This window comes from Dermacentor variabilis, chromosome 3, assembly GCF_050947875.1.
Source record: "Dermacentor variabilis isolate Ectoservices chromosome 3, ASM5094787v1, whole genome shotgun sequence".
Taxonomy (NCBI): Eukaryota; Metazoa; Arthropoda; class Arachnida; order Ixodida; family Ixodidae; genus Dermacentor; species Dermacentor variabilis.
The window spans coordinates 45,663,278-45,690,180 of NC_134570.1; the positions used below are offsets into that span (position 1 = coordinate 45,663,278).

The window sequence follows — 26,903 nt, forward strand, 5'->3', positions numbered from 1 at the left end:
TGAAATTTCCCACCACCACGAGGCGGTCCTTGATACCCGAGATTTTAAGAGCCTCCGCAAGGAGTTTGCTAAAATCTTCATTCCTGTTTTTGGGGAGACTGTACAAATTTACTATTACAGTTCTTGCCTTGCCTCTTTTTAGAGGGAATAAGCTTATTATCTGATTAATTGATCTGAAGATTTTCTATCTGCTCTGCTTTGGCCGCGATGGTCCTGCTCACCAGGGTGGCAACGCGGGGCTAAGTTGAATTTTGCAGGGTGCAATATCCTTACAGCTTGACGACTCTGGGGCCAATTTCCTGCAGGCATATTACATCTGGTCGGATTGGTGCACCGTTTATATAATTTTGGAGTGCGGCTGCGCGCTTGTGAAAAGTGCGGCAATTCCATTGCCAAATCTCTAATGGAATTAAAGAGCTGAAATTTCCGGCTAAACGCCGTTTACCCTTCTCATCGCTGGCGCCGCGCTACAAGCCGGAGGGTTGGCGTGTATCTGTTAGTGTCGCTCATAGTGACACGTGACGCTCCGAGAATTATTCGGGGCAAGATCTGTTACTTGTGTTATCTGTTGCTCCAAATAGACGAATTAAAGTTTAGAGAAATAATAAAACACACAAACCGAATGTCTGCGTGTTTTTATTTTACTTCATGCCGTAGTAGGAGCGACGCACTTACGTTTCGTCTGCTTGTTCCCATGAGTTGTAGTCGCGCCCGCGCAGAGACCGGAACTATGTCAATTTCGAGCGTGTTCCAGCGCGCGGTCGTGCTGCGCGATCCGCTTGCGTCTGCCTCAATGTTCGTGTAGCACTGACTGATGCCGCTAGTCATGTGTTCTCGTGCAGAGCGCGCAAAATCGTCCGCGGCGCGAAACAAGACAATCGCAACCCCCTCGCGGTGAGGCCGTCACCGGAAGTGCGCCGCGCACCAAAAGAAGCAAGAAAAAAGGAGGAGGCGAGGCCCATGACGTAAGCATCACGTGATTCTCCGGCTCCGGCGTAGGAGAACGCAGGGAATGAATTTCGCTTGCGGAAAGTGGAGAGGGTGTATCTCTCTTGGCAGTGGCGCTCGCCTCCTGAAATCATGGGTTAGCAGCACTTCAATATCTCTATCTCGGCTATTAATGAACTAACTTGAAAAATTCTTGCGTTGGAAGACTCCTTACAGGGCACATTACAATTTCCAGCGTATATCCAAAATTTGCTGTGTGGCGTAACAAAGACGTAAACCCATGTATGCCCTTAATGACATGTGCAACTTTATCAGGTTCGCACATCTTCGGATCCACTTTGCGGCACAGAGCGAGCACGTCCTGGATGTACGTGAGGTAGGACTCAGTGCACGTCTGCACACGCAAAGCGAGGTCTTTTTGGGCGGTGCGCTGACGTCCAACAGGCTTGCCAGACAAATCCTTGAGCTTCTATTTACAAATGTCCCAGCTGGTAAGTTCCACCTCCTGGCTCTGAAACCAGACGCGTGCCGTGCCCGCGAGGTAAAATATCAAATTAGCGAGCATGATGGTCTGGTCCCATGGTTGCTGGAGCTCACCCGCTCACATGGTCGAAGCCAGTCTTCAACATCAGTGTCATCGGTGCCAGAAAAGGTTCTTGGGTCGCGGGGTTGTGCTAGCATGACGGTGGACGTGGGTGCCGACGGGCCCGAAGCATCCTCGCCTTGTGCTGGCATTGTAGATGCAGCCAAGGAGCGCCCACTGCGTAAATCCGTCTTGATAATGATCCCGCTACCTCCACCAGAAATGTTACAGGGTTAAAAACAGTCAGACGTATATTTACAGGATATTGTCACGTGGTAGTGACGGTTAGGAAGGCAGCAAAACTGTGATTAACGAAACGAGTGTTTTATTGGGCGAACCTGTGCCCTCAAAAACAAGGACAACGGTAGCGGCGAACACGGTCAGCGGTCGTCGAAATCTGATCAGCGGGTCAAGCGCGTCGGCTTTTACACATCAGTCGTCGAATGTACCAGAGTAATCGCTGGGACCCGCGCGCCTTCCACAAAAGTTCTACATCATTCGTGTCGCGCACACATGCGATCATATTACACAAGGTTCGGTCACAGACAGCGCATGGAAGCATCGATAATAACATTCCAGAAACTTCCGATACATGCAGGCGCGTCCTGCGCTGTGCAATAACATTTGTTAGGCGGTGAAACGTGCCGCCCGATAAAGACAAGTACACGTGTCAATATTTACAATAATCGTAGCAGCTGACAAGATGGTAGACAGCGCGCGAAGTACAGAGCGTCCTTCTTCCGACCAAGCCGACGAAGATGATGATGATGATGAAGCCTCAGGTAATGGCAAAAACCCACTGAGGGGGATAGGCCACGAATCGGGTGGTAATATGACTGAATACATAAAATAAAATAAATTGGTTAATAAATAAATAACTCGAAAGAAGAAAGGAAAACAAATAATCCAAGATGTAAAATAAACTATGAATACATGAGATGAAGTATTGATCAATACTATGGTAAGCCTTGCGTTGATAGGAATGGTAAAAAGAAAGGATATACTTAAACTTGAGTAAGTTAAATTATGAATAGTAATAGTAAGATTTGAACTGTGAATTTCGTCTTCGTCTTCGTCTTCGTGTCACAATATAATGCAGAGCGGCACAATTCGTATCAGCGCCCAAAGAATTGCACTTGACGGTGCTGCTCTAAATGCACGGTGGTAGCGCGGGAATAAAACGGACAAAACTAAATGTACCCGCGCCTCTTGTGCGCGTTATAATATGAGGCAGTGCTAAAACGGCAAGCGCCCCACCTACAACCGCCGAGGCAGTTGACCCTATGCCCTGTACTCTTGCGCTCGACTGCCACCGGTTGTTCACAGTTACGACCGCGTACCACGTTCGCCTCGTGCACGGCAAGGCCCATGCATTCCACTCGAAGCGAACGTGTTCTCGGGCGCACCCGCGCACATCCCGCGGCTGCCAAACGCACCGTTTCAAGCCCTAATCTCCCCTGTATATATGGACCTCACACGGTTAACCTCGGGGTGGCGCGCAAGGTCCGGCTAACCGCGGTCTTTCTCGATCCTAGAGGGTCAACCTGGATACACAACCTCACCTGCGCTGGCATATGTACACATATACATGCGCGCAGCACATCCCATTACCAAACCGAGCGAGCATATGAACTCGCTCAATCGTGGTTCTGGTGGGGATATTTCGCTGATGTAGCAATATGTACCATGTGAAGACGGTGTGCTCGTTTTTTTTTTTATCGCTAGTAAACATGAAGCACAAAAACAGTTACAATAGCTAGGACTGTGCAACCTTGCAGAATCACAGCTAAATTTTCAGATAACCTCTTTCTTTGGAGTAGTTGCAATAAAGAGTTTCAGTCAGTTGCCCATAATTGCATCACGTACTTTAAGATGTCGGCCATAAAAAGAACCCTCCTGTTTGTAACCCAGGCGGCATGCATATAACGCTCTCGAGCACTTCATTTCTGTAATTTTGAAACAGGCAACGTATTAAAATGTGTAATGCAATTTTGGGCAATTCGCAACTTTTATTGCAACTGCTCCAAGCAAACGCGAGTGCATCGTAAGTGTATTTATACGTTCTTTCTGCGCATGCGTGAAAAGGTGTAGTTGTGAGAAAGAAATTCGAGGAAATTTGTTCCCTGAGATTTGTTTTCGCCTAGGTATTAACTATAGGTGGGAGAACGTTTGCTCCGTTCGTCCCTACAGACAATCTTGGCGGCCGCACAGAAACATGCGTCTCCTTGCACGCCGATTGGATCTGGAGGACAATAGACGCTCTGACGTCGCACCAGAGTTCCCTTCCCTAAGTTGTATCCGGAGCCGCCGCGATGGCTTAGCGGCTATGGTGTAACGCTGCTAAGCACGAGGTAGCGGGATCGAATCCTGGCGGCGGCGGCCATATTTCGATACGGGCGAATTGCAAAAACGCCCGAACCCCGTGCATCGGGGGCACGTTAAAGATGCCCCGGTGGTCAAACTTAATCCGGAGTCCCCCCTGCCCCCACGGCGTGCCTAATAATCATATTGTGGCACGTAAAACTCCGGAATTTGATGGGGCATTGCCGCATGATATGGGAGAGATCTGCTATGGGGACAGGGCAAAAGCGACACTTGGGTGTCGGGCATGTGGCGGGAAAGAATAAGTGCAAAGTGCGCGGGGTAAGAAAAGTGCGAGTTTGTAGTTGTCGCCAAAGTATTTCTCTCTGGCGCGTTCTAGACACAGAGAGAGGTGGATACAATAGGCGTTGGTTTCTGTAATGTGTGCAAATTTCATGGAATGTGACTAGTGTGTCTTTATTGGTGTGTTGTTGGGAGTCATTGGGTTCTAGAGTTAGGCCCATATTTGCGGCCACTCGGTCCGTGAATCCTCGAGCAGCGACATGAGCCATTTCGTTGCCATGGAGTCCTTGATGTGCTGGAGTCCATACGAGAGCGATGTCTTTTTCTGGTGGGTGAGCTACAAGTAGAGAGTGCGCGAGGTTGTTAATGTAGCCGTTACTGAAGTTCCGGATAGCGGTCTTAGAGTCACTAATAATGACGTCGCAATCGGCTAGCCCCGATGCATGTGCAATGGCGGCCTCTTCCGCGTCACCCGCCGAGGTGGTCTTGACTGATGCTGAACAGTGTTGCCCTGGTTGTCTACGACCGCTATAGCATAACGATGTTTAGGGGTGTAGGCTGCAGCGTCCACATAGTACACTCCTTCAGCCTGTCCATAGCTGCGTTGTAGCGCCTTGGCTCGAAGTTTGCGGCGTTTGACGTGAAATTCGGGGTGCATGTTTCTGGGTAGGGGCTGGATGTGGTATTGGCCGTGTATGTTAGGAGGAAGTTGATGTTGCTTGCTCTCGTTGAATGGTGGAACATAATGAAGTTGTCTCAGGATCTCACGCACAGCTTCAGTGGTGGTGAGTCTATGGTATTGCGATGATAGATGGGCTTCGGTTAATTCATGAAGGGTATTTAGTGTGGCGGCGGCCATCACCCTATGTGTGGATGCTCTAATTGGAAAACCAAGAGCGACTTTGTGTATCTTGCGAATCAAGCAATTCACGGTATCCTCTTCCTGCCTAGAGAGTGAGAGATACGGTAGTGCGAAGGTGATTTTGCTTAAGACAAAAGCCTTGATTAGCTGAATTAGCTCCTTTTCTCGAAGCCGTCCGTGTTTGCTGGAGATCTTCCCTATCAGGCGGAGCGTATTATCTACCGTTGTTTGTAGTGCTTGCAAGGTATGCTGATTTGCTCGGTTGCATTGGAGGTGTAATCCTAGGACCATTATCCTGTCTACTTGGGGTATAGGGTGCCCTTCAATCGTGAGTTGGATATTCAGGGGTGAAGTCCTGAAGCGTCTTGTGGGGCGCAGAAGGAGAAGCTGTGATTTGGTGGGGGCGCACCTGAGATTCAACTCGTGACCTACTTGTTTGATCTGATCAATTGCTGCTTGGAGGGTGTCTTGGATGTGCCCGTCAGAACCTCCGGTCATCCACAGCGTAATATCGACCGCGTACAGTGTGAATCGGAGGTCAGGAATCTTCTTGAGAATGAAAGCTAAAGGTCGCATAGCCAAATTGAAGAGGAGCGGGGAAAGTACTGCCCCTTGAGGCGTGCCAGTGCTTTCTAAACTTATTTGGCCAGATTGTTCGCTGCCTAATTGTAGCGTCGCAGTGCGCTTCGTGAGGAAGCTTCGTATATAGCGGTAGATTCGCTCCCCGCAGATTATACTGCTAAGTTCGCGTAGTATGGCCAAGTGGGACACGTTGTTGAAGGTACCCTTGAGGTCGAGGCCGACCAACGCTTGTGTGTCACGTGCGTCGCTCGGTTCGATAATGTCTTCTTTGAGCCTTAACATGACATCCTGACAAGAAAGAGATTTGCGAAAGCCAGTCATTTCCGTAGAGAACAAGTGATTATGTTCGATGTATTTGGAGAGGCGTAGGTGGATTACGTGCTCCAAGATCTTCCCTGTGAATGAAGTCAGAGAAATTGGACGGAAGTTATCAATGTGAATTGGCTTATTCGGCTTTGCAATGAAGATCACTTTGGCTGCTTTCCATTGTTGGGGTATCTCCCCCTCTTCGAGACAGTGGTTGTAATACTCGGTGAGTTTGCTTATGGATTGCTCATCGAGGGTGCGAAGCGTTTTATTAGTCACAGAGTCTGGGCCTGGTACCGTGGTGGTTCGCACTTGGTTGAGGGCATGTCGAACCTCCGCTTCTGTGATGGGGCTGCAAAGCTCCTCATTGGGTTCACCAGCATAGTCGGGCATGGGTATTTGCGTAGGAGGGGGCATATGTTTGGAGGCCAGGTTGGTGAACATGGTCGGCAGGTCGGCCGCATGTTCATGCAGCAGTTTATTCATCTGGTGGTTATTGTAGGTCCTAGACGTGGTGGGGTCGAGCAGGTGCCGGAGCAATTGCCAGGACTTTTTAGTGCTGAGATTACCATGCGCTCTTTCGCAAACCTGAGTCCATTACTGCGCCGCCAATTTGATAGCGTATTGTTGGATCTGAGAGTCTAATTTGGCGATTCGGATTCGGAGTTTGTGATTGTAACGTGCTGTTAGCCATTTCCTAAGTAAAGCTTGCTTCGCTTCCCACATGTGTAGTAGCTTAGAATCAATTGTGGCCAAGGGTGTGTCTAGCGGGAGAGTGGTGGTATGGGCATCTACGTCTGCCTGCAAGGCGTACGCCCATTGCTCAATGTCGGTAATGATTTCTTCGTTAGTGTTGCAGCGAGATTTTCTGAATTCCGTCCAATTTGTAGGCCTTATTGGTTTCGTGGCTAGCTGTCTGTGCTTAAAATCTACACCGAGTTCGAGGATGTAATGGTCTCTTCCCAAGTTGTTTTGGAGGTTTTGCCACGTCGCCTGAGTGATGCGGTGAGTTAGGGTGAGGTCGGGGGATGTATCCCTACTGACGCTATTTCCTAGCCGGGTAGGAAGAGTGAAGTCATTACAGATGGTGAAACCTTGATTTTGTATGTGCTGCCACAGAGCTCTTCCCTTAGGAGTGGACGCGGAGTGGCCCCACATTCGGTGGGGGGGCATTGGAGTCGCCCGTTACGACTGGCAGCTGTTTAATGGCGTTAGCTTTGGCCTGGGCAAGCATGTTCTCAAAGTGGTGTTGTCGAGCATTGGGAGGGCTATGAACATTCAACACGCATAGGGTGGGTTGTGTGTGGCTTTGAGATAGAGTTTTGATGAAATCGTGGGGGATTTCAGCACTGCTTAATGTGCCCCGTTTAACAGAAAGATGTCGCCTTGCAAGTATGGCAGTGTTGGGCTTGTCTATGTGAGGGTCTTGAAACGTATTGTATCCAGGTAGCGTGACTTTCCCGTGTGTTTCCTGCAAGGCTATAATGTCTGGGAGCTCGTTAAGACTCTGTAGAAATAGTGTTAGACATGCGCGCTTGTTGCGGAACCCCTGCAGTTCCACTGCCAGATGACTAGACTACGGGCTGGCTTCATCGTTATTGTCATTTTGAAGGACGGGAACTTGTGACGTCGCGGAGCGTCTTCCCCAGCTGTCGATTAGCTCTTGGAACCGGCAAAACTGTGCAGATTCCTCACAAATAAATGCATCAAGCTTGCTCTGTAGCCGATTTTCAAGGGCAACAAGTTTGTTTTCCAGGATGTCCATGCGGTCAGTGAGGACAAATATGGCGCTTTCAACGGTGTTCTCGCTGTCTGTTATTTCGGCATTCTTCCTTTTTGCGGTTGGGGGCTGCGTGTGTGATGAAGGCAGCATTGGAGTTGCGGCTTCCGTCGTAGCAGTGGATGCAAGTGTGTCCATTTGTTCTGTCGGAGGACGTGTGAGTGTGGGCGCAAGCGTTTGTGGGAGTGGTTTGGAAGTAGCAGCAGGAGTGTCAGTGATATCGATGGGGGGGGGGGGGGGGAGCATTGCTTTGAGCTGCTTGATTTCGTTTTTAAGCATTTCGTCCTTTCTGATTTAGCAAGTATTTGATGAGAGGGCTATCAGCATATTGTGAGGAGCTGCTATTGTGGGAGACTACTCCTGCCCAGTATGGTTGATGGGCGGTGTCTCCTCGTTGCGTGGAGTCAGCGGAGGCCAAGCTTGCTTCGATGATGGGAGCTGCGCCGCTGTTGCAGTGTTCTTGCGGCCAGAGAGCTGCTCTGCGGCGTCTCTTGTCCAGTGCGTTGATTGGGGGCCTGTACAGTGTTCCTGGCCGGAAGTGTCAATTTAGACTCTGGAGGTGCCGGTGGCGGTGGCCATGGTTTGTAACGAAGTTTGCACTCTGAGGAACCAGTCTCGTGTGTTCCAGTGCAGATGATGCAAGGTGGGAGTACAGCTGTGGTCCTGAGGAGGATCTGGCGTGCCGCATTTTGGGCAGAGACATATGGACACATTGGGGCAGACGTCTTGGCGATGGCCAAGCTGCCGGCACTTACTACACGCCTCCACTTTTTGTCGATATGGTCGGCAGTGGAGGTCTGTGCGGAGGTAGTGAATGTAGAAGGGTACCTTCGAGCCTTCGAAAGTGACCAGGATGGAGTCTGTAGAGCCCATTCTTCGAGCAGCTAGGATGTTGATTGCTGGATTGGGCTCTCGAAGGTTAGCCAACACGTTCCCTTCTGCCAGGGAGGCCGGCAGCTTGACGATACCGCTACACGAATTATCAGGGTCAGCCACGTGCGTGGAGACTTCGTAGCTCTTGCCCATGATGGTGAGGGTGGCGATCTTCAAATAGCGATCAGCCCTGTCCATGCAGGGAGTGCTTATGATGATTGCGTTGTTAATCCCGTTGGCCCGGAGTCGATCTAGCGCTGCTGCAGCCGTGGAGAGACCAGTGGACTTGATGACGACGTCGCGGAGAGAGACTGGATGTATGTTGGCGCAGTTGACTCCACCGTGTACACGAAAAATTATTTTGTATTCTGCGGCTGGAAGCGGAGGAGGACGAGGCAGAATGTGGCTTACTTGCGGTGGAGTTTTGAGGGTGCTGGGCGAGGTTGCCGAAGGCTTCTTGGTGTCGGAGTAAATAAATTTCTCGCGCCAATCCAGGGTCTCTTCCGGAGTCATGTCGACGCTGTCGACGACGCCGTCCTGACTCATGGCTGCTGCAGCTGCTACCGCCGACGCACGCTGCCGGCGTTGCGCGGCAGGGGCGCGGGGGTTCAGATGTTTCGAATAAACGGCGACCAACTGAAGGTGACAGGTACGATGTCCGCTGAAGAGGTGTCATTCGACAGCGGGTCACTTACAGCACCAGTGATCCAAAAATCACAAGAGGCAGAAATTTGGACACAGCACACGAAAAAAGACGGAGCCGATGCATCATGCAACCACAGCGTTCCACAGCGAAGAAGAAGCGTCGTCCTGCAGTAAGCATTTCGTTCAACGCAAGCACACTCTGAAACACGTCTGAGATCACCACAAGAAACACGTGGCCGTAGTGACGAAACAAATGCCGTAGTGACGTCCCTTTTTCAGGAGGTGTTATCAGACCGAAAGAATCACATCGTCACGACGCCCAAATTGCTGGCTCACATTACGTGAATTTGTCGTTGGAAAACGTTAAACGAAAAAAAAAAAGAAAAGAAATCTCTGTGTTATATAGTGTGGTAGGTTAGTTTATTTCCGGGTTTTCTTCCGAGGAGAATTGCACAAAGCCGTGAGCATAGGCCGACGACTGTACGCAAGAAAGACCATTAATTGAACGTTTAATGTCAATCGTCTGTCATGCGAATAAATTTGCGCTGCACGCTTTTAACCTCTGCAGCTTCTCTTCGGTGAATAAACGCTGCGGGGGTGGACCTACTATACACCGGACTTTCGCTGTTTAGCGAACCGAAGTAAACTAGTACTCGTATTTAGTTGAATTTAATTACGTTGCATCGAATGACGAAAATGTGGAGCGCAAAATCTTTTCTCCCTTATAAAATCCAATGACGGCTTGCCTAAGTTCGCGCACCAGAGGTTCCCACTGCAGTGCAACCAGCTTTTGTCAAACCAACTTTTAGCATGTGATGAAGTTACTCACTTGCTTAAAAAGCCGCATTTATATTTATAAGGCAACCAGGCTTAGGGATACTTATCTGCAGAAACTGTACAAATTTAGCATATTGGAGTCGGGCAAAATTTTGTTCAATGAAGAATATCATTAGGCCGAGTCCGTAGATGCCACATTACAAATAATTATCAATCAAAATTACACTGAACTTTAATAACACACTGAACTTAACACACTGAACACAGAACTTTAACACATGTGTTGCCCCTCATATAGGCAAGATCTCATAAGGGTGATTTTAACCTCATTTGCTATCACAATTTGAGAGGCATCTGCAATATCATTTAACCGAAATCACTACGTAGTCAGCACACACTCTTTAATTGTACGTGCTTACAACCTCGCAACCGAAAAAATATTTTGCTGCTTTTGGCTGCTATGTAGAAAAGTGTCCTGATACTCAAATGTCTAGACGTGCATAAAATGGCAGACCAATGCACTGATGTTCAAGATTTTTTTTTTACGAACTTCTTACACGAAAATTGGCAGACAGTTCGCCTTTAAATGGCCCCTCACCACGCCCCATAGCAAGTTTTGGTTTAGGCTGGAAGTTGATACGTGTCCTCTAGGGAGCGTTGTGCCGCTAAAATTTTTCAAGTCGGCTCATTAATAGCCGAAATAGAAATATTTGAGTGCCGCGAACCCATGATTTCAGCAGGCGGGCTCCACTGCCAAGCAAGACGCTCTCTCCACTCGCCCCGTCTAGCTTTCGCAAGCGAAATTCCTTCCCTGCGTTCTCCCATACCAGACCTCGAGGATCGCGTGCGTGCCCACGAAGGCGAGCTTTCTGCAGCTTTTCTTCAAAGCTGGCGCAGAAAATCCACCCTCGTCGATGCTGCTCGTGCGTTGACCTTAAGCGCAACTTTTCTACCCATCACATGCTGCGGCGGCGCAAGCCAAGCCGAGCGGGGGAAAGAAAAAAAAAGAACGAGAAAGCTTGCCTTCGTGTATAGCGCTCCCCGCAAGCGTTTTTCGGTAAAGGCTACGGTTGCAAATGCTGCAGCTGCCTGGAAACGTGAAAAGCAGTCAGGTACCCTTTGATACTATAGGGGGGGTGGAGGGGGGGGGGGGCTCACCACGTCTGGCCAGTTTGATCTGACAAGCGTAGTACATGCAACGCGGGCTCACAATCGTGTCTGCTAAGTAGTACGTCGCTAGGCGCCGCGGAAAAAGCTGAAATTTCCAGCTAAACGCCGTTTGCCCCTCTCTTCGCGGGCACCGTGCTCCAAGCCGGAGTATTAACGTATATCTGCTAGTGCGCCTACGTACATGCCTCTGCTGTAACGTCGCTCATAATGACACGTGACAGTTCAAGAATTATTCGAGGAGACATCTGTTACTTGTACAATCCATTGCTTCAATAGACGAATTAAAGTTGAGAGAAATAACAAAACACACAAACCGAATACCTGCGTGTTTTCGTGCCGTAGTAAGAGAGACGTACCCCCGTTCAGTCTGCTGGTTCCCTTGAATTGCAGTCGCGCGCGTAGGCAACGGAACTATGTCATTTTCGACCGAGTTCCGGCGCGCGATCATGCTCTGTGACCCGCTTGCGTCTGCCTCTGTGTTCGTGTAGCACTTGACTTATGCCGCTAGTTAGAGAGCAACGATGTCACTACCGGCGCAGCCAATCGCGCGCCTCCCTTTCTCTCGTTTTCTTTTCTTTTTATCGCTGCTCATGGGATGGCACCGGAGGAGTTTTCGGCATACAGGCGACAGACGGACAGACGGATGAATCGGCTATTATAGCCATATACAGCTTCGCTGTAAAACAGCACTATATACTGGCTCCACGAAACCTCATCAATGCAGAATGAGCCGGTCCTGCTTCGAAACGCCCGGTATATTATTTAAGAATAATGTTTGGGTTGGCGTCAAACCAAGTCCTTTCAAATTCAATTTATTGCCCACCATACAGCTGTATGTCGAATGTTCACTTACGTGCCCCGTCTGCTTTACACAAACGTAACTTTTCGTGTTTTGAACACCAAGATTGAAAACCGCGTAAAAGCGCCGTTACTGAACGACCACATATGTGATTCATTGGGGCTCCCCGTTTGCCGATTTTCTCGTTTCACATGGTACACATGTCGCGCCGCCAGGGGCCGCTCCCGCCACTGCAATCACCGACAGTATGGAAGACTACGAAAGTGTTTTGCTCGTTAAAAACGAAGTTTTCGTCTACAAAATACCACCGCGGACGACAAACAGAGGTTACAGGTCAGTTTCACAGATTAATTTGTTATGCACGTTCTTTGATAGCAGACGCGGCACGAGAACTAAGGGCGCGCTCTCGATACGCTCGTTGCGGACAGCTCCTGTGGGTGTTTTTTTTTTTTTTTTCTGCTTCGTGGACAGATATATGCTCAGCAAGCAAACTACTCGTTGAATAGCAACGGCTGGTCGCTTTCACTCATTGTCCTCGTATTGTGTAATTCAGAAAAAAATGAATTAGCGAACCATCTTCTCGCTGTTCACTCAAGTCCCGCGAGAGAAACGGACTGAAAGGCGCACTGCTGGCGTTGCGTCGGGCATGCGGCATTGTCGTGAAGTGGTAGCCGCTTGCAAATTATTTTTCAGGAAAGAAACTCGTGGCTGACTTCTTTCCTTGTTGTGGCCCTTCCCTGTCCGTACAGCTCTGTGGCCTTGTGTTTCGCGACTCGGGCGGCTCCCGAACAAAGCCGGACGGTGGAAAGCGGCATACTGACATTTCCGATCCGCCCACCGGATGCATGTGTTTGTTTGTTTACTAAAAACAGTGGCGCTCCGCTGTGCATATACCTGCGCGTTGAGATCGCACTGTGAATAGTTCACGCCGGCTAAATTGCTTAGCGAGAACCGTGGATTGGGGAAACGTTTTAACTTGCCGTACGTACCGGTGAGTCTAGTAATCGCAATTGTGCCAATTCCTGTAGCCTTCGCAAGTGCCGCGAAAGTGTGAGAAAAAAAAAATCCGGAGCATGATTTTGATTATTAAGTGGGACTTTCAGACTCATTAGACAATTGCATCAATGTTTTAGACGATTGTTTATTATTAGACGATTATCTCAGACGATTACTCCAATGTTTTAGCCATTACAGAATTAACGGAGACTGAAAAATTTGAAAGACACTGTTGCTGCTCTCGAGGCCAGCATGCAAATGCCTGACAAATGCGATGGTGTACTTGCTGCCATTAAAGAGCAGGATACCAAATGGTCAGATGTGAAGCGGAAAGCTGATTCAACAGAAACAAGTTCCGGCACTAAAGAAATTCAACATATAAAAGAAATCCTAATGAACTTGAATGGCAGAATAGGAAGCTCAACCTAGAGCTTTACAGAATCCATAAGAGTGGTCATGAGAACTTGTTGGAAAAGGTCAATACAGTTGCTGCCTCAATTCAGATGCCAGCTCTAACAGGGAGTGATGTCACGGCAATACAATTTTTACCTTCTAGGCCAGACAGGATACCAGGCATCATTGTACGCTTCTCGCGACAATCAGTTGGGGACACCTGCCTACATAGCCATAAGAAGCTAAGGGATGCCAAATCTGATGTGATGATTTGGGAGAGCTTGACCATAAACTCGAGCCCTGTTCTGGGAGGCGAAGCAATGGGCGCAAGAGAATTGCATCTATTTTGTATGGTGTGCAAATGGTAAAGTTCTGATGAGATGCAAGGTTGGTTCTCGTGTCGTGAAGAGTAAGGAAAATTTCCCAAGCACATCTTGAGGTTCCTGTCACATTTATACCCCTCTTTCTTTCTTGAACCATGTTCGTTTTACCAACATAATTGCATAAACATACTGCATACAGATATTTGCTGGCATAAAATTTGTGCGCTTAAATTGCCAATCTGCAAGGAACAAATATTTGCCTCTAGATTCCTTATTTTCACAGCTTGCTTTTCAGTTTGACATAATAATGTTAACCAAAACTTGGTACATGAATTATCACAATCCATTTTCTCTGCCTGGTTATGATGCTTGCTGTGTAAATTGCTGTGTTCCTACAGTTCAGGTGGTCAGGTGGTGGTGTTTGCTTCCTTGTAAAAAAACTTTTCGCTGTGAACTCCTAACAGAATTTTTCTGTTCAGAACCTGATTGCGAGAGGCTGACAGCTGTCCTAAACAACTACGTCATTTCAGCCATATATCCCCCCCCCCCCCCCAATGAAATATTTCAAAATTTGACTCATCTAGAAAAATTTTTGCACCATTCGGTGATGAATAGATATGTAATTGTTTGTGGGGGCAATACTAATATTGACATGCTAACAAAACTTCTAAACATGAGATGATATGTTTGATAGCTTTGGGGACTACTCAACACAATATGCCAACAAGAGTTACTGCCAATTCATCTACACTAATTGATATCTTTCACGCTGAGATTGTTAGAGCGGGAACCATTCATGTGATATTAGTGATCACCTACCTATATTTCTAGTTACTAAGCAACAAATAAAAAAGAAATGACTCTATATCAATGCGTTCTATAACATCCCCTAAATTTACGAATTTTCATCAAGAACTAATTCACTTTTTCATGGAATGACGTTCTAGCAGAAGACAACGCAAACATTACAGTCAAATATTTATTGAAAAGTTCAAGCTAATATATTATCGTAATTTTCCTCGAATTACCCACTGCCCATCTAAAAAATTAGGAAGCCGTAGATCGCGCAAGACCTGTTGCACAAAATTAACGAAAAGAATGTAATGTATAATACATTTTTAGCTTGTTGCGACCAACTACTATTTAGTATGTTTAAAAAATTTCGTAATCACCTAAATAAAGACATACAAAAGGCTAGACAAAACTACTACGATAACATTTTTATACATTCATCTGGTAATTCCGCTTCCACCCGGAAAAATATTAATAAAGTGCTAGGACCGCCCAACTTGAATATTGTAATTACTGAACTTACAATTAATGACAGTCTTATTAGTGGCAACCAGCTATCTAATTTTATTATTTATTTATTTACATATACTGCAGCCCAATATAGGGCTATAGCAGGAGTGGGAACATTATATATTACTATACATTACACATTAAAAACACACATAAACACAAAAAGAAGCACTTTACATGTTGGTGAACAAATGTTAGCAGGTAGAGAATTCCAAAGCTCTATTGTACGTGAAAAAAATACTTTGCTTGAATGTGTTACTGCGGGCATAAATAGGTGTTATGTTCAAGGCGTGGGAGCTACTGGTACAACTTGTGTTAGTAAATGTGATATAATTGCAATCAGGAAGACCAAAAGTTGAATTATTAATTGCATATGAATGTTGTAAGGCTTTAATGCGATAACGTGAAAGTAATGGCTCAGTGTTCAAGGCTTTTTGAGCCTGTGTTGGTGAGAAAGTGCGGCTGTAATTTCAGTAAATGAAACGCACAGATTCTCGTTGAACGTTATTGAGTGAGCTTATTTCGCATTGTTTTTAGGGGAACCAAACGGCAGGTGCATATTCTAGAACAGGGTGAATTAGTGTTTTATATTATACCAGTTTAGTATCATGGGGAGTCCTAGGTGAAGTGCGGCGCAAATAACCGAAATTTTTTAGGGCTTTCCCATTTACATATTCAATGTGTTTAGACCATGAAAAATGTTCAGTTAGAATGACACCTAAGTATTTATGCTGAGACACTCATTTAAGTTGGATGCCATACAGAGAATAATTGAATGAGAGGGGGCTCTGTTTATTGGAAAGTGACATCACGACTGTTTTACTACAGTTGATGTTCATTTGCCACGTTTTGCACCAAGCGCAGAAAGACATAAGGGATTGGGCAAGATGCTGGTGGTCATCAATGAAGTCATTAGATTCGTATAATATGCGGTCATCTGCATAAAGTCTGATGTTAGTCGAGGTGCTATGAGGTAAATCATTGATGTATATTAGTAATAATAAAGGGCCTAGAACGGATCGCTGAGTAACACCTGACGTAACGTCGACAGGAGTTGAGTCCACTGAGTTAAAAGAAACAAATTGTGAGCGATAACGAAGAAAACTGGCTATCCAACAAACAAGACAGGGATTTATGAATATGGCATTTAATTTTACCAGTAGTTTAGAATGAATCACAGAGTCAAAAGCTTTAGAGAAGTCAATAAAGATGGCATCCACTTGATTACCTATGTCTAGGTCAGAAGCGATATCATGAACAGAGTCGACTAATTGCGTTACAGTGCTATAACCACGATGGAAACCATGCTGGGCTGAGGTTAGAACATCATTAGAGTTTAAGAATTCGATTATATGTTTGTGTATAATTGTGCTATAGCATCTTGCATGACTGGGGTGTGAGAAATATTGGCCTGTAGTTAGAAGTTGCTTATCACCTGATTTATACAAAGGCAGGACTTTGGCTGTTTTCCATTTAGTTGGCACTTCACCAGAGTCTAAGGATTTCTGGAGAGAGAGAGAGAGGACAGGAAAGGCAGGGACATTAACCAGATGCAAGGATTTCTGAAAGATTACAGTAAGGTACTGAGCTGGGGGGGGGGGGGGGGGGGCATAGGGAGTACCTTACAAGGAAATAATTCGGGATACCATCAGAACCGGTACACTTTTTAGTGTCAAGATTCAAGATTAGGTTTAAGACACCGTCAGAGCTCATTACGTTTAATATGTTTGATGATTATCCAGTGAACTTAATTTTCGCTAGAACATGTGCTGATGCCATGTCATACATCAAGGACAAATGTCTAAGTACTATGCTTTTAAGGCCGACTTCTGAAAACGAGGTCTATAAGACAATCATGCAGCTTAGTAATAGTAACTACTGTGATTACTTTGATTTTCAAATCAAACCAATTAAATATGTTGCTGACATAATCACACAAGCTCTTTCTGATCTAATTAGCCTCTGTCTGTCAACAGGAACTTTTCTCTCAATATTACAGACTGCTAAAGTATGCATTTTGTACAATAAAGGAAATATCAATGTGGCGGGTATTTTCTAAAATAACATAAAAAATTCTTCATCCGTATTAGCAGAGTTCATTAATAAACGTAACCTGTTATGTGATGCACAATAAGGCTTTAGAAAAAATTGATCTTGTGAACTTGCATTACTTGACCAGAAAGAGTTTATTCGAAATTGCACAGAATCTAAACAATTAGCGCTTGGTGTCTTCGTTGATTTCAGCAAGGCTTTAGATTCTCTGAATAGAAATTTCCTTTTGCAAAAGCTAGATTTATATGGTGTACGTGGTGTCACCTTAGATATCTTTAGCTCACTGTCTAAGCGAAAGGAAACAATATGTATATATAAATATTTGGCTTCGACGATTAAATCAAGCTTTCACAATGTTCCCCAGGGCAGTGTATTAGGTCCTTTTCTTTTCAATTTATACATAAATGATATTGTAAACATCGGTTGTTCAGCAAAATCTATCGTTTATGCTGATGGTACGAGGCTACTTTTTGCACATGAAGACATTCACCAGTTAATTCAAAGAGGCTTTAGGTGTGACGTTAAGCTTTAGGTGTCATATTTTCAAATAACATGTAATAGGATACACAAGTAGAGCAGGCGGTAACAAAATGGGGGGGCATGTATACTTGGTACAATTTATCGCAACCATTATCTACTTCCTTTGAAAACAACACTTATTTATCTACCATTCATTGTTTCTATCCTATGCTCACTACTGTTTTCTAGTATGGGGTGACACAATACAAACATTGATGAACTTACAAGATTTCAAAATAGATTTCTTAAAATTGTTGCTAAAGAAGAGTCTAATCATTCTGTTAGTTATATACAAGAAAAATATAACTTAATAGGTATGCAGGATATTTACAATTACAACATTTGTAAGGTGATAAAAAAGGAACTTAAACAAAGAACAATAATTTCTGAACTGGCCAACCTAAAGCCCACTCGAAGTAAATATGATACATGCCAGCATAATTGCTGGTTAGTGCCTCGATCACGCACTAAGTATGGCAACCAGATTCTATGGAGTGTGTTTCCAAAGATTTTAAGTTATCTTATTGGCATTGATGTGAACATAGAAAATATGACTTAAAAAGATGTTATAGCGTTGTTTTCATAATCTTAGTGGTAATTTATAGCAGCCATTCATTATAAGTGTGATTTATCCAATCGTATGACAGTAATCCAATTCTGTCTTTTCAACATGCATGTATGTTTTGCCTTCTATATGTTTTCGTGCTTGAGCAATAACTATTGTAACCTGTTAAACTTTATGCTTTACAATAATTCTGAATTATTGTTGTTCCAATAGTTACCCTATCTCATGTTTGATATCTTATGTTTACTAGTCTATTAGATGTCACAGCATTGTGGCCCTTTTGTAGCTAGTGGGAGCTAGTCGAGCTGCTTTTATGCAGCTTTTACTTTCATCATCCTGCATCTACGACACATGATGATAAAGATTCAATTCAATTCAATTTTGTTGTGTTCATTCACTTCACCCTCTGTTAATAAGTGTGATGAGTTTAAAGTTAAGAATGTAGGGTCAGTATGTTGACTCTACTTCTGTGCACTATACTCTAACATGAAGTATGCCATATGCTTTCAAGCTCAGTGCATGCTCTAAGGAGAAACAGTTTCTGTTATAGTGAATGACTAAACGGGAGCTTGGATTTTGCTTGAAGCCAAGTGTTGCATATTACGTGCTTCCTTTTGTGCAGGGCTGCCGACTGGAAGCTTGATGCTCCAGAATGGAAAGGGCGTATGAGGCTGGTCACAAAGGGCAAGGAGTGCTTTCTGAAACTCGAGGACAAGATTTCGGGTAAGCATTCCCGACTGTTCATCAACAAGGCTCATTATTTAATAAGTCAACTACGGTCTAATGAATGCAAGATAATACTTTTTGAAGCGGGCAAGATGGGCAGTAAACTTGAAATTGCCTAATTGTAGTTCAAAGCCTGGCAGATGCCCACATATATGTGCATGCATGCAGCAGTCAAACACACATCACACCCAATGCGCCAAAAAACTGGAATTTGTTCCAGAAAAAGTAATCCATGCTTGCTTTCTTACTATAAAAAACCCTCCAGCAGTCCCTTTCTTTATATTGTTTTATTCACTTTCATTTCTGCATCTTATGTAACTCTAATCTCGCGAAACTTGTTGTGTTTATGCCCTTCACATTTGGGCCATGTTACACTGGATGGCACACTGCTAATCAAAATCTAGCTGCTGTGTTATTAGCTTAGCTTGTTAATTAGCAGGCTTTGGATACAGTTTAGTGGCTTTATATATTAGGATTCTGTAGATAAGTCAAGACACTTGCTTATGTAATTTTCAACAGAGCTGAGACGGGAACTTTTCCCTCCTTGAATAGTATGGCTTAGCAAACTGCCCAGTAATCTATTCATTTATAACATTGCAGTTATTACTCGTTCCACCAGAATTCTTGCGGTAATTAACCAAGAAAATAAGCTTCGCGGCGTGGTTTTCACTAGCAATCAGTCTCACACCCTTATTCGTTAGTAGGTTTCACCTTGAAGCCTATTAATTATTAATTGTTGTTACCCCGCTGAGTGTAGCACAGTGCAGCCCTTGAATCGCGGAAGACAAGTGTGCCTCACCAACGCTCTTCAGTGATTTGTATGATGAGGAGTAACTTGAGAAGGGCACCTTCACTCCTGTTCATTCCATCAAATGGCGAGAGAATCCGGCTGCAAAAATTTTCTTTCAGGAATGTCTGTGGCATGCCATTGAAGTATGGTGATCACTTCAGCCGAGTTGAGTGGAAAAAAGTTTTGCCAGTTGCACCTCTTTTGACTGAGGGTGTGGCACTGAACTCTTATGTCAGGGCTCTCTTATGTCAGAGCTCTCTATGTAGTGCAGCTGCTTTTGGAGACCTTTCCTACAACCTAAGGTTGTGATGCGAACTTGTTGGCATGACATCTTGGAAATCTAGTGTAGCACTAGCAAGATGGAGACATGAGAAAAATACAAGAACACACAGGCACGTTGCTAGCTTCTGACATCTATTTCCAGGCGTCATGTCGTATATACATACTCTCGGCCCAGCATGCCTTAGAGCACGTATATAAGCATAAACACCTGCACAGTGACAGAAAGCCACATGGAAATGCTGAAAGCCACTGCATAATTGCTTGTCAATTTGTGTTCCCAACTACAGTTGTGATTTGTCCTGCACTATGCCGTGACAGACTTCCTTCTCACATCTCTTTCTTTCTTTGAGCAATGTGATATGACTGATGGAAAAGTGGGCATGCCCCAAATTCTTGTTGAGCTGCATATATCATGATAAATTTTCTGCGAGGCATTATGTATTGTAAAGACGGAAGATTGTGAAGAAGTTCACATTCAGCTGCTGTTTAGGGTAATATTCTTGTTTCGTAATGCATAAAAAAAATTGTCTTGCAGGTGAATTGTTTGCCAAATGCCCAATCGACAAGTACCCGGGTATTGCAGTTGAGGCTGTAATGGATTCAAGCCGCTACTTTGTCATTAGACTGCAAGATGACAATGGTATGTCACTTTCTTTGTATGCATTGGAAAGACTGTTCTACAGCAGCATTCGTTGATCATCAATTGCTTGCCGCTGTCACCCACAGTGCTGTGGCATATTGAAAGTTGGAAGAAACACTGCAGTTTATATTGCACCTAAAATTTATAGGATTCTTACGTGGTACATTAAAAAAATGCATGTTAATTTTTACAATTGTGGAAAAATGTGAACAGGCAAAATGACCGTACTGTTTTTTTACATGGGCAGAGTTGTAGCATGATAGATGCATGCTTCGCTTTGTGATTGATGTCCTGTATCCCAAACCTTCCTCTTGTGCATTGTTTCAGTGTTTGCGTTCGTGTTCACATTCATATACAGATATCAAATCAACACTTGCATGGTACTTTGCAGGTGTAGCAGTGGTGAAAGTGATGTTAAGGGCTAAAGCTGTGCATTCAGTATTGGTCTATGAGCAAAGAGTGTTGACCACTATATTACTACTGTCACCTTTTGATGCTTAGCATTATCATGCCACTTACCATCATTAATTACACACTTACAGTTTACGTTCATATCTAGCCATCTTCAGTGGCTATCATCTTGGTATTGTACTTGAAGTAGGATTGACACGAATTTTTACTCTTCGATAGCTAATGACTACTTAATCAAGGTTTGACGCTTCAATTCCTTGAATGTGCAACAAATGATGAATTAATCTGACAAACTTAAGAAGCACACCGAATTTCTTGGAGTAGGGTTTGTTCACAAGGGCAAAGTCTATGTCACGAAAATTTGGGGGTCAAGGAGACGCATGGTATCACTGATGTGTGATTTGGCGCATTAGTCGAAGCCTCATTGTAATCGCCTTGTCAAAAGGTGCAGATGACAGGATAATAGGGGAAAGAAGGTGAAAAGGCTAATAGGCACTGCACATTCTAACAGAAGCGACAGCAGGGAAGCAAGCTTACTATCTTGCATGGAATGCAAAGAAGTGCAGAGTGAAAGAGGAAAAAATTATTTATACGCTGTGCATCCAGCTTTCGGCGAGACGTGGTCATTGTGTGGCTTGCGACAACTAGACCAGGCTCACCGGTGCACGCATCAGCAGTTTGTGACCGTGACCTTGATTTTCATCCAGAGATATCCAGAGACGTCTTGTAAACAAGCCGTACGCCAAGGAGCCGCACTCTATTTGACGTGCATTTTGAAATGGCCACCTTAAAAGAGGATAATTCATAATTTTCCGTGCATTCTAGCATGACATGCTGGTGATGGTGACGACAGTTATCTGATAAAATAAGAAAGGAGGGATACAAAAATTTTGTCAGTACCTCTTTAAGGACTTCATTACAGTGTGTTGTACCTTACTGTGGCATACCTGAGTGTGTGACATGGATTGCTCTTCCATGACTTGGCCTTCCACTTGTGGACTTCTGTTGAGCTTGCTTTAAGAAATGACCATATCACATTTACTGCGAGGTCCTTGTTATGCATCGTGTTTGCTGTGTTGCTGCGCACTCTCATGCTATAATCTCTTTCATCATAGGCCGTGCGGCATTCATTGGAATTGGTTTCGCAGACCGGGGTGACTCATTCGACTTGAATGTTGCTCTTCAAGACCATTTCAAGTGCGTAATCCTTTACCTGTTGTTTGGAAATTCCTTTACTGCTTGTCGCACATAGGTGGTACATTGTTTCCCAATCCCATAGCTAAGAGTGTTCCTATTGGGTGTCCACTGCAGCATGTTTGTATGTAAGTAATATTATTGTGTCATTTAGGTGGCTTGAGAAGAGTGAGGAGTTGGAGAAAGGTGCTACTGATCCCAGTCAGCCACATTTGGACCTCAGTTTCAAGGAAGGCCAAACAATCAAGATCAACATGAACATTGGTGTAAGTTGTGTGTTCCTCCATTTTTAAGGAGACTGCCTATGGCTCCCATCATGAATAGGTGATGTCTTTTTTGGCTACGAGATGGTGCAACCACGATATGGGTTCTTTTGCTCAGTGAATGTGTAACGTTTTTGCCACGGAGATCAGTTTTCACACCTCACTCGTGGTGGTCTGGCATCTCGCAGGAGTACCATCCACTGCAGGTTTCGGCACTGCACAGTGGGCACCGAGCGCTGCACGTGCAAGAAATCACAGTATTGCCCTAAGTTAACGGAAATAGTTTGTCTCCGACGGCACTCAGCACTGCTCGCATGCCTGTTCCGGTGCGCTAATCAAAGGGGCTCCTGCAATGAAGGCAAAAGATACAGAAAAGGGTGCCATTAGCATATCGCTGCGAGAGAATGGCTTCCCATGACATGCCGTTAAGGAAAAGTGTCCCCGCAGCTGTGCCGCTTGCTCTCGCGATAACCACTAGGCTAACTCGTGAAAGCTAGGGCAACCTCCGTCTGCTTGCACCTCCGATGGCTCAGTGTAGTAAGTATGGCCACTCTCGAGCACTAGGTTCCACTCTTCGGCTTAGCGTTTGGGAAAGGAGCAACACAAGGTACGCAGTAGGTGCAAAGCACTGCAAACAAGCTCAAGTTCGAACGGCGCACAAAGAAAGACGCCGGCGGACAGGAGGCGAAAACGTGTGCATACTGAGTAGTGTTCCAGGGAGGTCTTCCCCGCGCTCGCTCTGCTGATTGCGCCTCTAGCGCCGCAGCCAGCAGTACACCAAGTGCCATCGCCGCAAACCAGTCCTTGGGAAAAGCCACTCCCGACAGCTGTGGCGGGTGGAAAGTGGGACATCTAGGGACGGCAGAACAGGCAAAATGCCCGCTCAATGGCGCCGGACGCACCTTCAGGCACTTTATGCTTAATCTCGACTGTATGTGTAATGTCGGCTGCCACAGTAATCTCCCACATGTACATAGGTGCATATAGTGCAAAAGTGATGTGTCATCTCGGAAGACAATGCCAAAGTGCCCGCACTAGTTGCACGTGTCCTTGAGCATGAGGTAAAATCATGTCTAATTGTTGCAACACCTGAGCCATGCCATGGTGCTTGTTCCTTCCATTTTATAAATCGTCGGCAGCCACCAGCGGCTCTGCAGATTCAACAAGAAGAAATTGTAAAAGTTACATTGAAATAGGAAAAACATGACTGTAGTGTAAATAACATTATTACAGAAAAATAAGGAATCCATTTTTTTAGATAAGAACTGAAAAAAGAATTCTTGAGAAGTGTTGCAAACAACCCCATTTTATTAAAACAGCCTTTTGTAAATCTAGGTGCATAAAACTTGCTTCTCATGTTACATTCATGTGTCAATTATTTTTGGGCATTGTAATGTGTTCCTAACCACAGTCATTTATGTATATTGATTACAGGTGCCATTATTAGGCAAGGCACTGCTCGTAGTTGACAAAAAAAAACGTGGCCCAAATAAATGCTTACAGAAAAGCTGTTTGCCGATTACCTGATCACAGGCTATGCACATGGGATGTCTTCTGTTGTGGTCCTGCTATCAATCTTCGCATTTAATAGGCATGCAGCCCCTCGCACATTACGGTAAATGCACATTGCCTTTGTGCCTTTCAAAATTAGCTTTGACATTGAAGTGATTACATAAAGTATTCATACCAGATACAAAGTCGACTGCATGCAGAACTACTGCATAGACTCGTGCAAGGGCCACACTATTTCACAATTTTGGTGAGGTGCGACCCTTACATGGGACTGAACCTTTTCGTCAAAATGGTACCGGTGTAGCCTTGACTTATGCACACCCGCACATCCCCGGATGTACCATTAGAAGTCATCGCGCAGCTCTCGTCATCGAGTAGTGGCATGCTGAAGTGTGCAGCTAGGTAAAGTTCGCCGATGCACACGCTCAGCATCGGGGTACCGAACGTGATCGCTTCTCCGTTGAAACTTTTTTTTTTCTAATTTTGGGCTGCCATGTTGGGCGGGCGCCCCTTACTCGAATCTACACGGTTTATGGAAGTGGTTTAAGCATATCCTTACCATCCGGGTTCACGAAAATCGACACTGATTTTATTTAGGCTGTTGTGTTAGAACGGACGATGAAAAGCACCCATGAAATGTGTTTTGAATAGCATGACATGCAAATCCCGGACTTAGCATGGGTATGCCAACCTTGAACACAATGTTACATCTTCTTCTTTGTTTAAGCAAAGGAATGCAGTTTTTACACGACACATGAAAATATGGTTACTTTACCCACATTTCATGAGATGTTGCCTTCAGCATTAAACCACAATATGGAAAAAAAAAAGTTTTTCACCTTCGTAACATACCCATAGCTAATAAGATTCAACTTGAATCGGCGATTATGTGCCTGAGCTCTTTTCGAGCAGGTCTTATGATGATATGTCCAAGTTTCCATAATACACGATTTCTTACAGTAAGAGCCAAATACTCTTAAGCTAATCACGTCATCCTTCTTGCATTGCCTAGCAGAAGTCTGGCTCGGGCAAGAGCAGACCCAGGGCTGCCGCATCCGGCAGTGGCTTGCTGCCGCCGCCACCAGGAGGCGTCAAGCTGCCTCCGCCGACCTCGCAGCTCAGCAGTGGCCTCCGACCACCTCCGTCGAGTCCGGCCACGGCTCAGACGCCCGAGGGCAATGGAAACTCCTCCTCGCCCTCACCCTCCACCCTGCCTGCAGCGGTCAGAGCTGGAGCAGTGGGGAACCTCTTGGACCTGAGTCCGCCAAAGGAAGCTCCCCCTTCGCTTTTGCCTGGTGATGGTCCAGCTGGCGACACGACATCGGTAGCACCGACAGCAGTCACTTCCGCTGACCCCTGGGGTGACTTTGCCAGTGCTCCCGTTGTGTAAGTAAGCTGTTCCTCAATGGCTGATTTATGTGGCGTGACAAGATAAAGACAAAGGAGGAGGTAACTGACCGGACATATGCTGCTCCCCTGTATCCTTTCTTTTTTTGTTTTTGTTTTTCACTCCTCTTGTCAAGCTACCTAAGTCAGCTACAACTCAAGTCGGCCCAGATTATACCAGTCCACGTTATTTTCTCACTTGCTCTTGAATAAAACTGATGTGCATATGTTTCAGCACTGCTTGCAGTGGTGGCATATTGTTTCACGATGTAATTAGGCCTGAACTTGTAGACATTCATTACTGCAGTCAAACCCCATTACTGCACAACAAAATTGCACCCGACATGAAGACACCTTTGTTACGTCCAATATTATAAGCATACATTTGTTATGCACTTATATGTGCTGGAAACATTCTATATTAACTACATTGCATCCAATAATTCACTATACGCGTTTGTTGAGGTTTGACTATGTTACCACATAGTGCATACTTACGCTGTGGTTCTGCCAGCGACGTGTTAACGACGCTTCACTCATCTTGCAGACCACCAGACAGCAGCAGCACACCATCACAGCAGTCTTCGAATCAAGAGGCCTGGATTCAATTCTGAGCTATCCCCAACACCTCCTGCAGGCACCCTCCAGTGAATGCGAAAGAAGGCGCAGTTACGAGGCACATTCCATTTTCCTTCCCGTCTTCTCCATGTTTCCTTCCTTCCAACTTTGCCCGTCTCAAGTGTTCAGCTAAGACTGTAAAGAGAAAAAAAAAGAACCACTACCCCATCCATCTATGGATGGTTGTTTCTTGTACATAAGTTATAAATATTTATAATATATATATATATACATTGTGGTGTACACACAACTCGCGCGCTGCTTATTAGCTTTTGCTTTTCCTTGAAGTCTAGATATAGGAGTTATTTTCTTACTCTTATTGTTAGAAAAAAGGAAATGTGATACTACATCTGGCCAGATGGGCTGTGGAAAGCTTAGCTCATGCCCAGATGGTGCAGTCTTCTTTCATTTCTTTGTTTTGGAAAGAGGGGTCTTCACACTGAAAAAGTTTGTTCATTGTTTCCTCCCTGTGCTTAAAAACGAAAGTGTCCTCTGTACTTAGATAGGTGTGCCGCGTGTTAGACAACGGAATTCATGTTCGTGCCTGGCCTAGGAAGAACCAACGTCATTGCTTAGAGAGGAAACCTGGTTTTTGCGTGGATGTCGTGCATGTAAGTGGCGGCACAAATGCAACGAAAGTAAATGTTTTCAAACGAGAAGTTGTGTCATTACTTTGAAGGTTTTCTTCGGGGTTCTGAAACCACGGACTGGCATCAGAGAAGATAACATCTGAAACACTGAAAGAAACGCATACTTGCATGCAATACGAAAATGATCACTCTAGGATTATAACTGAGCTGGTTCAAAGTGTCTCCTTTGCTCGTGCTCTGTTGGGCAATGGGGTATGTTCTGCTTTCGAGTACGGGGCTGGGGTTTGATTCCCTTGCTCAGTGGCCACATTCCGACGGGGGCTGACGCTTGTGTACCGAGCATTGGATTTGTTAAAGAATCCCAGGTGGCTGAAGTTGATCCAGAGCCCTCGACTACAGCTTCTCTCATATC

General features: G+C 45.2%; 1 protein-coding gene across 2 annotated transcripts; it reads left to right on the forward strand.

The window, feature by feature from the left end:
* Positions 1-12,125: 12,125 nt before the first annotated feature.
* Positions 12,126-26,560, forward strand: LOC142575512 (NECAP-like protein CG9132). Of its 2 annotated transcripts, none has more exons than XM_075684926.1 (7): positions 12,126-12,262; positions 18,702-18,802; positions 20,413-20,517; positions 22,044-22,125; positions 22,277-22,388; positions 24,910-25,283; positions 25,831-26,560. In XM_075684926.1, the coding sequence occupies exons 1-7, from the start codon at positions 12,177-12,179 to the stop codon at positions 25,895-25,897; spliced, it is 927 nt and encodes a 308-aa protein (XP_075541041.1). In that variant the 5' UTR covers positions 12,126-12,176; the 3' UTR covers positions 25,898-26,560. The 2 variants fall into 2 exon arrangements, with proteins under 2 accessions (XP_075541041.1, XP_075541042.1); XM_075684927.1 differs by having other exon boundaries at positions 24,913-25,283.
* The last annotated feature ends 343 nt before the right edge of the window (positions 26,561-26,903 follow it).